We start from the raw sequence: 15,470 nt of genomic DNA, 5'->3' as shown, positions 1-15,470 counted from the left end.
TGATCTTAAATATCTGGCAGCTAACATCAACAAATCAAATGCACTGTGAAACTTGCTGAAGCTTAGTTGAAGAATTAAACTGTTAGATAAATTACTTGCAGCAAAAGCACCATGGTACGAGTTTGGAAGCCTTTTCTGCCGCTGCTTAACACTGCTACGTAAACAACTACAAAAACTCCTCTAAAACTTAAACAAGTCTCATAACACAAATGCAGTAAGACAATACTTCTTGATAATCAGAGAATTACTAAATTTCAATGGTACATGAACACTCAAAGAATTCAGTAATTTTTGCAAAAGCAGAGTTTTGTCCAGTTTAATTCATACTAAAAATTGCTATCTCTGCAACAGTTTCATACTGAATATTAGGAAATATTTAAGACGTCGGAAGAAACAGAGACTCTGGACATGGTTTCGGTTATATAATCAGTGAGAAAAATTTCTATTACGGTGTTAAATTACAGAAAACTGTAAGTAGCAAAAAACTGAATGCAAGCAAAGTCAAATTCATAGCATAAAAGATTCCAGTTAAGCTCAGTGACTTTTTACTGTTATTTTATTATGAGCAATTCAAAACCATGAAAATCACTTTCCAGTTTTTATAGTTTTGTAAGGCAGCACATTTTTTTAAATAATTGTTGTCAATAGTAAAAACAGGAGACATTGATAGGTTGGTCTGACAGTTAATACTGTCATTAGTACTATCATTTTATAAAACCTATCAGTAAATCATCTACAAATATAATGAACAAATAGGCTAAACTCACCATCACAGCAGGGTTTTTCACAGTGATACATGGAGTAGTAGCTCTGAGGGCTCCACTAACACCATGGTAGTATTTAAAACAGATCTTTATTTCAGCTGAAAAGAAAACAAAAACCACATTAAACACTTCATGGCTGACCCTAGGCAAAGGAGACACAGCAAAAGGGTCCAGCATTCAGTGACCTATCTTCAGAAACACTCTAACAGGACATTAAAAATAGAACTGTTGGTTATATCCTTGTTGTGTGTTGGGTCATTCTATTACTTAAGAGACAAAAATTATAACTTACCCGATTCTGCAACTTGTATTTTGTGGGACTTTGGAAGAACGTGACACATATCTGAAGGAAGCTGGAATCACTTTATATATCAGAACACAGGAAAGGTAAATGTTGAACCACGTTTCTGGTCCCACTGATTAAAGTTTTGTTTGCTAAACTGCATTTGTTGCAAACAAAAGAGTATTATGTTTAACTGAAGCCTGACCTCCCCTGTAGCTCCTCTGCATTCTTCCAACCAAGCAGAACAGCTATAATTATGGCTGCCCTTGATCCTGTGGGATTTTCCCTATCTGGAACAATGTCTGTTTTCCTTCTCCATTGGGATAACTCTTCTGTGTAAGGCTGGTGAGGGTTTTACCTCTGGGTACAGAGATGGCCACAGGCAGACAGCAATGGCCAAAGGCAGGCAATTACAGCAGCCAGTCCAGACAGAGGACGTGTATAAAAGTCTTGGCAGTTCAATTCCTCTGCTTGGTTTAACAATATGTCAGTAGTCCTGAAGTACAAAACCCCAGAGTTTGGTATAAGATTTTGAGACGTATATGGCCTGATTGCTTGAGGTTTGAGGTACCCACTTACCCCTACTCAGAAACGCACTCTGCAAGCCTGTTCAGCCAAAAATATTTATTTCTTTTTAAATTTGCTACAATTACATATCAACATTTATTTACTATCTTCCTCCCAGAACAAAGAGGAGACACCTCAGAACAACCCTTCAAAGGAAAGTGTCTGGCTGACAGTGCCTCCAGGGAATCAGGAGGTGGAGAAGCTGCTGAGCCCACATCCTCCTCCTCACAGATGAGTTCACACACACAGACAAAACATGCTCTATTTACCACAAGCTCTACAGAAAAATTCAAAATGCCAACAGGATTTCTAATCACCTACAAAGGTTTATGAGACTTAAAACTCATCAGGCAGAACTATGGGTTAATTTCTTCCTGAACTGAGCAATTCTGCTCACCTACCAACAATGCTTATATCCAGGATACACAAGAATTTCCAGCTCACATAAAATCAGAGGTTCAGCACTTGCAAAATTTGGGAGAATTTATATCACGTACTGGACTCTCCACATTGTAAAATGCACATACTAAGTAACAAGAAGTCAAGGCTGAGCATCTCTTATTCACACTGAAAACATATTATGGCTACATGAGAGCATGGTTAAGACAATGTACTATTCCAACCAAGACTTCCAATTTCCAGCCATATTGCTTACTTTTATTGCATTGCTTACTTTTATTGCAACCTAAGCCTAATTTTTCAGAGAGTTTCTGGAGCTACTGTTTATCCAGTCTGTTGTGACTATCTTCTCTCAATTCATCACTTTCAAACAGAACCTAGCAATAGAAAGGTTACCAACTGCTGGTTCTATCCATGGAAAATCCATAATGTGACGGGGGACAAATACTCTCACTACACTGACAGGTACATTTATCTAAAGGCTGAAATGCAATACTACAAGTTTTGCATCCTCATATTTGTTTCTCTCAATGACTTCTATGAGCATACAGAACTTTCCAATACCTGTATATGGCTGGTGATAGAACAATGCTTGATTCAAGAAACGGATCTGACAATCCCTTTCAGGTACACTAAATTGAAAAAATTACAATCTAACAAACAAAATACCAAACTTCAGGACTTATTGCTAGAAATAATTAGAAAGAGCAGAGTACTTAAAAACATGACAATGAGACTTTTTCTCCCACTTGCCAGCAGAAGAAGCACTGATTCAGTTTGGGCTTTATACAGCACTGCATTCACACGTGCATTTAGAGAAATAGCAGATCAGCTGTTAGCACTGTGTCAGTGGGATTAATACAAGAGAATCTGTGCTTGAAATTCAGCACAGAATTGAAAAATGGGCTACCCACCATATGCACGCAGATGTTGGCAAAATGAGCATGGATTTGCAAGACTGGATCTTATACAGAGCAACAATACAAACACTTCAGAGGGTAAGAGGCACCAAAGTGGTTTTTTTCTTGGCTAATAATGCTAGAAACTGCAGTGAATGTTAACAGAAGAAGAAATCTCAGAGGAACCCTGTAAGTTCAAAGCAGCTGAGGATGTTGCCTTTTGACATGTCTTGTGTGGTGCTATCAGAAAGAAAAATCTTGATAAGGAGAGGTTTTTCTTGATGACTGGTGGATTCCTGACCTCTATATCTATTGGAAACACGTATCTGTGCCTGTTCTTACAGTTACAGGTGGTGTAACACTCAGATGTGTTCTAAGGCCCCATAACCACAAAGACTTCTTCAGCAGCAGTAAATTCAATTATCTGCAAACAGGACTTCAATATTGTGAGAAACGAATTCAATAGCATATTAACACACAGGTTTCTTCTGAACTCTTCCATACTATTCCACACTCCTAATGCACATTAGCATGTGTCACTTATAGCGTTTTCCCAGTTTCTTTCATTTCTCCTGCCACCTTGTTTTTATGTGTTGCCTTCAGGGGGAAACTGGCACTTCTCTTTTTTTCTTTCCTACTTATTCTTCCTCAACAGGTTAATGAGATTGCTTTGTATGGTATCTCTAATGAAAACATTAAGACCAGTAAACCCAGCAAAGGAGGAACATCTGCACCTGACCACAGGACCATTTGCTGTATCATTAAAGAAAATAAGATGTTTCAGAACACAAAAGAATTTTTATTCATGGGAAAAATTAATGTACTTTTGATACTGCACATGTCCTTTTATAATTGACATTCCTGCAGACATACAGCCCACAGTAAATTCCTTCTTTAATTAAAAATAAGCAAAAAATTAAATTGGGGGGGATTTATGACTCATTCAAAGCTATCACATGACCACATAAAAAGTGATATATATGTTAATTAATCAGAAAACTCTGTGAAACCATAATCCCCTTCTTTTAAAGATAATCTCTGTTACTATTTCATAATCATAATCATAATCTTACAGCTCCATTACATAAAAATGGAATCAGTAAAGGTTTATGGGACTCAAACATTGACATTTGAATTTCAAAAGAACACCTGCATGAAATTATAGTGCTACGGACCATATACTTTTGCCTCTTCAATAATAAAGGGATCAGCTTACACTAAATAACAGCTTGGGTTTAAAACATCACTAATTCCCCAAAGTTCCTCACTAACTACTTTTTTACTGCCTTTAATACTTTACCTTTGCTCATCAAAAGAATGCTTTATTAAAGAAAGATACTAAGAATACATAAATATATGAGCATAATCCTTGAAGAATGCATTCTTTCCAGGAGACTGATAATGCAGGAAAACAGGTGTGTTTACTGTAAGAACAGCTTGCTCCAGACAGACCCTAGTCAAACAAAACACCTAGAGAGGTGGAATCATCTCTACTGAAAAGGGATAAGCAGACATATCTCCAAAAAGAAGTCAAATCCAAGCTGGGTTACAGCAGTCTCTAGAGCAAAACAGTGCTCCCAGTTCACTGTATGGAACCTGCACAGCAGCTGAAACTTCTTGGCCACTGCAGCTGAGTGCCCAGAAGGTACTTGGGCTGAATCCATGGCTCTCTGCAGACAGAAACATATGTCCTCCAGCATCCACTGAGGAAAAAGCTGACAGCACAGTAACTCTTTGGAAAAATATGAGAGCATGTTCTGCAAAACTTATTTAAGAAAACTAGAACAAATGAAGTCACTCACATTCACGCTTTACAAAGCTATAAGGGAGATACAATCCATGCGAAAGCAACTGTGTTAAATCCTATTTCTTACCATCGGAACCTGATAGACAGCTGCAGAAATTTATCACTCCTGCCTGTTGAACTTTTCTGTAGCGTGAGAATTCAGTGAACTCAACATTTCTGTTTGGACATTTAGCATTCTCTTCTCTGCATCACTTTCAGTGTGTGCATTTTTGATTACTTCCTACTGGACAGTAGCAAACACAGCAGCAGAATGCAAGGGTCAAAGCTGGCAGCCCTCAGGTACTTGCCATCTCTCTCAGCAGGTGTATCACAGAATTTATTTTACAGGAACATTAGGCAGGCCATCTACAAAGTGACTTACAGAAAGCTTTTCAGCTAAAATAGGATCAATAACAGAAAATGCTTATGTCCCAGTAGCCTTTCCATCTAACCTGCTTCAAAGGGAATGTGGACAAATGTTTGTTCAGGTAACAGAGCATCCCTATCCCTACCAGGCCCGCTCACTTTGCTGTCATCAGAGATTCTTATTCACAGTCATGAGCACTGACTATTATGCTCCAGTTCGGCAAAGTATTTAACTATAATCTAACCTTTAAAACAAAACACTGGGGTATTATGTGCATAAGGAAGTCAAAAAAGCCTGCCTCAAATGTAAAAAATACAAGACTTGATCCTGTTTCAGTTATTTTTGATACTCAAAAATAGCTGTTAAGAGACAACATAAAAAAACAGCAGAAGAATAATAGAAGTATTTCTAACTCAGTGCATGTGTCTATAAATAGAGTAGGGACAATAACCATGAGTCCCCAGACAGACTACTGAAAGGGCACTGGTTGCAGGGCACTGCAGAGATGAATGTTCCAGGCTCAGAACAATTCCATGTGAGAAAACCATGACCTTTACAGAATCTAACTGGTAAAATTTTAAATAGTAAAAATATAAAGACTGGATACAAGTAATGAACTACATTCATAGAACATTCATTAACATTAACCATTATGGTCAAAACCATTACAAAAAATAAACTCTGTTCATACCTCTAGTTACAAGGAGCCCTTAAAAGCTAAAAGTATATGAAGTTCAATTATTAAACTGGTATTTTTTTCCTTCAATATCTATCAGCATTTAACAAAAAAGAAAGCTAGGAGTCTGCTTTGCTAACTGCAAAGTAAGTCATAGTTACTGCAAAGTAACTATTTTTGCAACAGTTATAACTGCATGGAAATAGGAACTGAATACCAAGAACTCCACATAAAACCTCACTTTTAACATGATACTAGTGCAATGCAAACACATATATTACCACGTCTTCTGAATATATCTCATAGTCTACTCATATTCTTACTCATGGGGGATGAACAGATCAAGAGCTGCCCTGGTAAGAAGGACTTGGGGGGAGCTGGTGGAGGAGAGGCTGGACATGACCCAGAATGGGCACTCCCAGCCGAGAGAGCCAAACGTGTGCTGGGCTGCATCCAAAGCCCCGTGGGCAGAGGGCAAGGCAGGGGATTCTGCCCCTCTGCTCCCTCTGAGATCCCACCTGGAACCCTGCAGCCAGCTCTGGGGCCAGCACAGGAGGGACAGGGACCTGCTGGAGTGAGCCCACAGGAGGCCACCAAGAGATTGAAGGAATGGAGCACCTCTCCTATGAAGACAGTCTGAGAGAGTTGGGTTTGCTCAGCCTGGAGAAGAAAAAGCTCTGAGGAGAATCCACTGCAGCCTTTCACTACTTGAATGGAGCTTATCAAAAAGATGAGGAAAAATTTTTTTACCAGGGACAGTGGGTAATGGTTTTAAACTAAAATGGGGAGATTCAGATTAGACATAAGGATGAAACTTTATACAGCGACGGCAGTGAAATGCTGGCATACATTGCCCAGAGAGGTGGTAGGTACCCAATTCCTGGAAGCACTCAAGATCAGGTTGGATAAGGATCTGAGTAACCTGACCTATCGAAGATGCCACTGCTCATTGCAGGGGGGTTGGACTAGAGACCTTTAAAGGTCCCTTCCAACTCCAACTATTCTGTGATTCTATGCCACAAACGAGATTTGAGTTCAAAACAAACTGCATCTGTGCAGTCACTGCATCCAAGTGTCTCAGTGTGGCACCAGAAGTAATTTAACCACAAACATCCCAGGGGAGATTTGGAAATGATTGATGTGACAAGACTGGCAGTCTCTGGATGAATCCCAACAGCTGCCACTATGGATTATTGCTCACAGCATAAAACCATAGCACTGGTAAAGAAAATATATGCAAATCAATGTATTTCTATTCTACTGACAGTAATGACTATGACATCAAACAGTATAAATAACAACAAAGGTAGATAAAGTAGGTGAAGGTGCTTCTTGTGGACCCTGTAATTAACACTCATGGGACCAAAACTGCAACTTATAAATACAAGGCCAATACAGTCTCAAAGCAGGCTCTCAGCCTAAACCCATGGTCCCAGGCAGGACCATGGCAGAGAATCAAGAGTGAGCACACGTCCATCCATAGTGCTGAACTGTAACCACCCCCCTGCTTTACCTACAGGAATATGTACAGCTTTTCACTTCTGGGCACACTGCATATGGAACTGCATAAGCACCAGTTACCTGCTGCATGGCAGCGACTGTCCTATGCTGATGTCCCTGTCGTGGCATCTCCATCATGACCTGTCCCTCCCTGTACTGCAGAAACCTGACTTGGAAGCTGCAAATTATGAATGAGCAGCAGTTGTTACCAGCTAGTCCCAAATAAAACTTGGGCTTCTTCTCATGCATTTTTTCTATTACCAGCCTTCCTATGGATCATTTCACTCCATCTTTCTGTTACCACTGTTCTCCATATGGAATACCATCACCATCCACTCTATTTCCAACACAATACCCCAAAGGGAGCCACTTCCATCCCAAGCTCACAGACTGCTATACCCAGAGAAACACTTACCATCTGAAATCATTTCTGGGGCAACTGAAACCTTTCTTGCACCAGAAAGTAAAGTGGTAAGTAAAGAGAGTAAAGGCCCCAATGTACTTAGAAACCTGAACAGCCTGATGCCAGGCTAAATACCAGATGACCATACTAACTGCAAAAGCATTAAGCTGTGTGGCACTTTCCCACTATTGCTACCTGTTTAGGATAATACTCCTTGAACTTGTTTCCTTTTACAGGAGGATGAAAATTGCAGAGCTGTGTTTAGCAATCCTTCTGTAGTTTACACACCAAAAAAAACCAACTGATGGAGCCATCCAGTGAGTCATTGTTTTCCTTCACTCACATTTTAGCAAGCCTCAGAGCAGGATGTTTGAAAGCCACCTCTGCTATGTGAGGAAACAGCTTATCAGGCATATTGATCCTCAAACTCACCTTCTTGAATGTCTAAAATGACTGAGTTCCCATTCATGCCTACAAAGCACTTTTGCTCCTTCCCCAGTGAAAAGCAAGAGGAACACCTGCCTCTGTACTGGCTGGCTCTGCAGCTCAGAGCCACTCACACTGTCACAAGGTGACACCTTAAGGACACTGGCTGTTTGTAATGGTGAGCTGGACTTGGTATTTTGCAAATATTTTCCTTCTCCTCTGCATAATATTTCCTCCCTCCCCTTCCTCAGCCCCTCCCCTCAGAAGCTGCTTGTTTTTCTGGAATACATTAAGTTCCTTTCTCTTTATTTCACTGTTGATTCCTTTGATTCTCCCTTCCAGGGCAGAGCCTACAGAATTTTTGTGTTGATTTTTGTCCGAGGCAAATAGAGTTTTCTTTGATCATCCTTGTTTTGCTAATTTTGGATGCTTTGAGGGGAATTAACATCTGTTTTTAGTACGAAGAGGAAACTCTCCCCTCCTCTCTTTCTGCAGGTTGCTTGATCTGAATAGAGCAGATGGCAAACTATGCCTTTACATGTTACTTCCTTGGAGATAGGAGATATTGAATCCCCATGGAGGGATTTTTAAGAGGAATAAATTAAGTGGTCGCAACACTGAGTTACAAGACTACAGACACACAGTAACATGAAATTCAAAAAAAAAAATGTTTATCCAAGTCTACCTTTAAACATAAGCATAAATTTGAGAGACCTTGGTGAAACTGTAAATAAGTTTATAATTATGCTCATGGAAAAACAGCTTCCCAAATTAAGGCATAAAATGTTTTACTTGAAAGACACAAATCTTTTTGCAGAAGGAGTCCAAGGCCTAACCCAGCTGACTCCCACTAACATTAATGCAATTAAAATGGAAATACTCCTTCTGCATGAGATTTGTTTGCATATGGCTCGTTAGCAATGCTATAACTCTCTGCACTTCACCCTCCAGAGATGTTACTGGTGAACAGATACATAATGTCCCTAGGCTGTGACAGTGCCAGGGAAAACCCACATCCAGAGTCTCTGGTTTAAGTGCATGCTGACTGAGCACAACTCATTATCCAACATTAGTAACTTACATTCCTTTTCTTCCCAAAAAAACGTGACAACTTTACGCCGCTTTTGAGTGCAAATCCTAAAGGATTATTGTAGTTACTTAGCATAACTCTGTTAATGTGCATCATCAATTCTCACTGCCAGAGCAAGTTCAATGCTTCTCAGGCTTGCAGAAAACATTCCTTCCTCATCTTGAGTACGGGTAGAACAGGGAACCTGCAATCATGTAGGTATCACAGTATATAACAGGGAACCTGCAATCATGTAGGTATCACAGTATATTGCAGGGAACCTGCAATCATGTAGGTATCACAGTATATAACAGGGAACCTGCAATCATGTAGGTATCACAGCATATAGGTGGCAATTAAGTACTGGTCCCCTCTACTTGGTACTGGTGAGGAATACTGTGTCTAGTTTTGGGTCCCTAGGTTCAAGAGCATGGAGAAAATGGAGAGTGAAGAGCAGAGGGCTACAAAGGTGGCTGGATGGGTAAAATGTGACATATGAGAAGACGCTAAAGGAGTTTGCCCTGTTTAGTCTCATGAAGAGAAGGTTAAGGCAAGACAAACGTATCTCTACTCTTTCCAGTTCTATCAGAGATTTTAAAAGGGGCAATGGCCCCAAATTTAAGCTACAGCCATTCATTATGGTCAGAAATCTTTTTAGATGGAACAATACTGCAGCAGTAGAAAAAGTTAACTACAGCACCCACATCTTTGTCCTTGAAACCTTCCAATAAAAATCACACTTGAGCAGGTCAAATGTTAGTCCCAGCTGAGAGCAGATTGGATGCAATGATGTTCCTATGCTGTGGCTAGTCTCCAACTGAGTTTAGATTGATCCATTTATACATTTTGTTCATGCTGGTCCCCCAGACGTTGCCCCCCTTATGGATCTGCTGCTTCAAAAACTCAGGAATACTGCTAAAGGTCTGCCGAATGTCATTACTGTGAGGAGCAAATATGATACACCCCATGTATTATGACCTGTATCTCATATATTTTACCTCTCAGCAAAGGTATTTCTAAACGTATGTTCATCTGGAGAGCTTTTTCCCAAATTTGGAAAACAATGGTAGATTAAAGCATCAGAAATACCTTAAATTTAATAATCTGGCACATGTTTACTGATAACGTTAAACTCCTCATTTGTCTCTCCCTCTCGCTACGACACTAGCATCACATGCAGTACTAGACTGAGAGACAAATCATATCTGCACCACAACAGAAGAAGGAGGTTAACAGGGGAGCTAAGTATGACACAGGCTGGGCAGTGTCAGGTCTGCAGGGCATGGTAAGAACCCCCAGCACAGCTCTTCCCACACCTGGCCTGGCACAGAGACAGCTCGGTTGTACCTGGAGGGCGCAGCCACCTGCTGTGTTTGCCCCTGCTGTGATTTACTGAGCTGAGGAACAGAAAAGAAAAGGAAAACAGCAGCTGCCTGTAGTTGCATCAGTGTTGCTTCACCACCTGTAAGTTACAAAGAAAAACCTTGCTGAGCAAACATGGTCACAGATCTGTGGACACCTCTCATTTAAAAAGTGGAATCAGAAATTCGGTAAAGTGTTTCAGTGCAGTTTTTGACCTCTCACTAGAAACACCAGTGTCACTGGTGACATATTTATCTACCATACTATGTGCTATAGCAACATATGCTCATAAACACTCCCTTTTACAGTTCTCAGCTGCTGCACAATTGCTTGTCACTTGTTCATTGTATGGCAGCAGAGCTGTTTGTTAGTGAAGCTCACCATCACTGAAGAACACACATCCTGCACTTCCCTTCAGCTGACTGTGATGTGCAGTTAGTTGCAAAGTACAAAGTCAGCTGCAGCTGATTTTAAGTCCAAACTAGTAGCACTTGAAGCATTAGTTTGGGTTACTCACATGAACTGGTAATATCATTCAAGAGCCTCATCTCAATACACTGTGGAGCAACACATAACCAGCTAAAAGATACAAACATCCTTGAAGTCAAACTGCCCATATTGGCAACAATACTGACGGAGTTCATGTACAAAAAAGATGAGGCAATGAATTTTAATCTGCTTTTATAATATAAATATAAATTTTATATTTATAAATATAAATTTTAATCTGCTTTAATATACCAGTGTCTTAGGCACCAGGGAAGTTAATTATCTTTATTATTTTGTTTAGCATTGTCTTCAGTTCAATCATTGTAATGTAATGAACTCCTGAAATGGAATTTAATTTTATACTATTCAGGCCTTTTTTTTTTTTTTTTTTTTTTTTTTTTTTTTTGAGAAGTGTGTTGTGTAACACATAGGGCAACTTGGCAAGATTCAATGATGAGTTCTACAAATAGGAAGCTTTAATATTTATTTTTAGTAGAGGGCATACAACACCTCTTGAAATACATGTATTACTGTGCTATCAGTTAATTAGAATAAAAATTTCTGCCAAGACCTACAGTAAGCAGCACTGCAGTGCTTTACTTCACTGCAGTGAAGTAAAGAGTGGGAGTATTTTTATTTTTTTTTTAACTTATGAAAGAGGATTCATTACTGTGAGGCTAAACAGGTGGTAGAGCAACTCGGAGCTCTTCTGGGACTGATTGCCACTTTGATGCTTGGCACATCAGAGTTTCCAGCAAGCTCTGATACATCCTATGATTAGAACCTCAGTTTCTTTAGAGATCATATGCTTCATATGGTAGGATAACATAGTTTCATCAAAAAGCAAATAAAACAAGAAAAAAACCCAGCCCATAGCAGAGTAGCTCAGCTTCCTATAAATCCTGGTTGTCTGAGGGAGTGGTGTAGCTCTTCAATTTCAGGTCTGACTACCAACACAGTAGTCAACTACCAACACTGTCCTTACACAGTTCAACTGAAGGTTTTTCATTTCAGTCACATAAAGACTCTCAGTATTTCCAAATTGCCCAGCGGACTTTTCAGCGCAACAAATCTTCAGCTGAGAAATTCTGGTGCAACTAAACAGGACATTGGCACCTCCTAGAATCAAATCCGACCTTCCCAACAACAAACATCAGCAAGCACTATTAGCTTACTACCTTTTCCTTCACACACACTTACCATTAATATTTGGCCAGCTGAAACTTCTGTGGGAAGGGACTTAATCTTTCAATGTGTATATACTACATCACACCACATAAGGCAACTCTTCCTCCTTTAAAGTGAAATGTGCTAAGAACAACACTAGAATACAAATGTAAATCTAAGCTCAACTCCCTTTTTAACATGTCCAGCAAATGCACTAGAAAATGCTCCCCGCTAAGAGCAATACAATTAATTCCCTTGCTTCATCAGAGGGACTGATGAAATGGATATCAAATGCCACTCTGTTGACCTGCCTTGGAATATGCACTGCATAAACAGGTACTCACATTCCATAAAGTAGGGGCCAGGTTCAATTCGCCACACAATTTGTCCTTTTTGCGTGCCAGTCACTCCCCGATTCTTGGAATCCCAGAAATTGGCTGGAGAGTTCTCATCTGAAGGAGGGAAGACAAAAAATAATTTCAGCAAGTAGTATTTAAAATAGAAGTTTTCTTGGCTTTCTGTTTCAAGAGGCCCAGATACAAAAAATTACTTGTATTAAATTAAAAAATTAAAGAAATCGAATTAACTGGCAAAAATAAATAGCTTCTCTTGTATACTCGATAGATCAATTTATGCAGAGTGAGCAGACAGACACACACAGCCAAAGTAAATATATGGCTTCCTGTAAAAGGTGACCTGCCAAGGTACAGTATTAAATTCCAAACTTCCTTAATCCAACAAAGAGGCTATTGGGAGTGTATAGCTGATTGAAACTGCATCACAGAGTTACCACACCATGTTGCACACCAGTCCTGCTCTGTGATGTGAAAATCTAGCATTCATTCCCTAGCTGGGAAATGCAGAATTGTAACTACGGGTATCCCGTTAGAGGCCCAAAGTGCAGGACTGTCAGTAAGCCACAGCTAGAAAGGAGAGATTCAGAAAAATGCATTCAGAGAAAATATTCAAAGCAAATAGTATCTGCAGAGCAGCTTAGCAACATCAGTATTATCCCTTCTCAAATTAAGATTTTTGTCCTAACAAACACAAGTCTTAGGGCCTTTTTATTTTCCAGCCTGTATTCAGATACCCAGAATACCAAATGAATGAAACAAAACCAGGGCAAGAAGCTGGCTGAAAGGGCACAAAGGTTAGTTCTGATGACATGGACAAAGCTGACATAAATCCAACTAAACTCTTTTGTACAGGAAGTTCTTTGGAGGTATGTATTATGACATTTTACCAGTGCATTTCAGCAGCTGTTTCTCAACTAGACAAGAACTACACCTATGATGTCAAATACAACATATTTTCCAGTGATACTGCATATTCTTTAATCTTACTTTTTAAAAAAATTCTTTTATTATATACACTTGAGTGCATTCTACAAATTTAAAGACTTCACTAAGAACCTAGTCTACTGAGGCTTTGTTCATGAAGCTCATATCCATTCAAGCACTTTCCTTTGTACTTTGGTAGGAACTCTCACGTAAGATTACAGAACTGTCGCCTACATTTTAGATATCCATATACTATTTATGAAAGAATAATAAACAATGCAGCTTTCTTACATTTATCTTAAAAATATGAACTCGCACTAAAGCTTCTCTTCCTCCCTTTCATTCTGATGGCTCATCTCAGTGTACAAGCAGTAACCCCACTGAATTAAGATCAGTGCAGTCTGTAAATCTCATCCCACCAAACCAACACACGGAACACTACCACACACTGGGCTTCTGTGTCTGTTCAAGAGAATTTACACACTGCCCAAAACCTAGAAGAGCTCTGGAGAATCAAGAAGGGGTCATGGCAAGCTACTGACATTTTTATGCCTCCAGCCATGGATAACTTTGAGAATTTTCAGAAAGCTGATGTCTCAACACCTCAAAATCATGACAAGTCCGGGAGAATTTCACAATTATCTCAATGACAAGGAGAAGGGACAGGAGGGTTCTCCTGACACTTGTGATCCTCAAGCTTGTAATGCCCTCAGGCTTAAGTGCAGAATCAACATGATAGGACACAAAGTACAGGCACCAGAAAGTCAGGCACACAGGCAGTAAAATCTTAAACTGCATGTATTTATTCTTCATTACAGCAAAAAAAAGCTTTCAGAATAAATGAAGCTGCATCTCACCCATGTTTTGTTGGGGCTTTTTCCGAAGTTGTATAAAGAGGAACACTGAATGTACAACCTCTAAATCACGCCATAGACCTTATAAAAAATCTCTACATGATCATGTTTTGTTGGGGCTTTTTCCGAAGTTGTATAAAGAGGAACACAATGTACAACCTCTAAATCACCCCACAGACCTTATAAAAAATCTCTACATGATTTGCAATGACACTCTAACCAAAAGAATGCATTGTTGATGAATTTATTTACTTTTTTATTGTGCCTTCCTATCCCAAGGCTCCCTATTTTCTTCCAGACAGAACACTGGGAAACCATGAGATATAGCTTAACTTCCATCAACACTACACTAGGGACTGTTCTGGTCCACCATATAAACCTGGTTATCCAAAAGATCACTACCAAAAGTGAGCAGATTCTTTAAAAATTCCAGTTATCTCAAACACAGCGTTTTAAACTATTCAGCACTCTCATTTCATCTAGGTAAATGAAGACACATTCCTACAGTAAACATCTCATCTAACATGCTCTAGTTCTGATTTCTGTATTTAATCAGCTGGAGAAGAGTCTTTTCATGATTCTAAGAAGGACGGATATTTGGTATATTATAACCATGAGTTTTTTTATTCTTATCTTGTTCAACAAATGAACAAAGCCTGAAGCAATGAAATACACCTTTATTGGTGAGATTTCCAACAATAAGGCACAAGCAACTGTTCTTTGTTTTTTAAATCAGTCACAAAGAAAAGTCAATGGCAATTTTTACAGGGATATTAGTAAGCTTCAGAAAAGGTCCTCCATGAAATGAGTCTCAAATTCCCAGCTGGTATGCAGAACGCTTTCTTTCACTTTATTAAAATCCCACATTTACAGAAGTGCCTGGATTTTCAGCCCTTTCATGAAGGAACGGACTCCTTTGCAGCAATGAAGACTAAATCATTGATACTCTGCCCACAGGCATGCTGCCACTGCAACAGAAGGTGGTGGAGACAGAGGGATGGAAAATGCTAACAGACCCTTGCCTGTCAGCAATCGACTCAAATTACAGAATTTATTTTGGTCAGCTTTGACTTTCTTCTGAAACAGATGGGTTTTTTCTACTTTTATGATGCTATTCACATAGGGGAAAAATAACATTACTAATGCATATGGAAAAATGACTTCAAACATCAGTTCATG

The 15,470-nt window shown here is 39.4% G+C and overlaps 1 protein-coding gene across 3 annotated transcripts in view; it reads right to left on the bottom strand.

The window, feature by feature from the left end:
- HECW2 (HECT, C2 and WW domain containing E3 ubiquitin protein ligase 2) overlaps positions 1-15,470 on the bottom strand; it is a 100,202-nt gene that overhangs the window by 60,675 nt on the left and 24,057 nt on the right. For all 3 annotated transcript variants that reach the window (XM_041472883.1, XM_041472885.1, XM_041472884.1), the window contains 2 exons: positions 12,502-12,609; positions 768-862 (listed from right to left, as the gene is read on the bottom strand). In XM_041472883.1, coding sequence (XP_041328817.1) covers positions 768-862; positions 12,502-12,609 — 203 coding nt within the window. The remainder of the gene's footprint in view (positions 1-767; positions 863-12,501; positions 12,610-15,470) is intronic.

The sequence above is a fragment of the Pyrgilauda ruficollis genome, unplaced genomic scaffold, assembly GCF_017590135.1.
Source record: "Pyrgilauda ruficollis isolate IOZ18807 unplaced genomic scaffold, ASM1759013v1 scaffold3, whole genome shotgun sequence".
NCBI lineage: Eukaryota > Metazoa > Chordata > Aves > Passeriformes > Passeridae > Pyrgilauda > Pyrgilauda ruficollis.
This window is presented reverse-complemented; position numbering and strand designations above follow the sequence as displayed.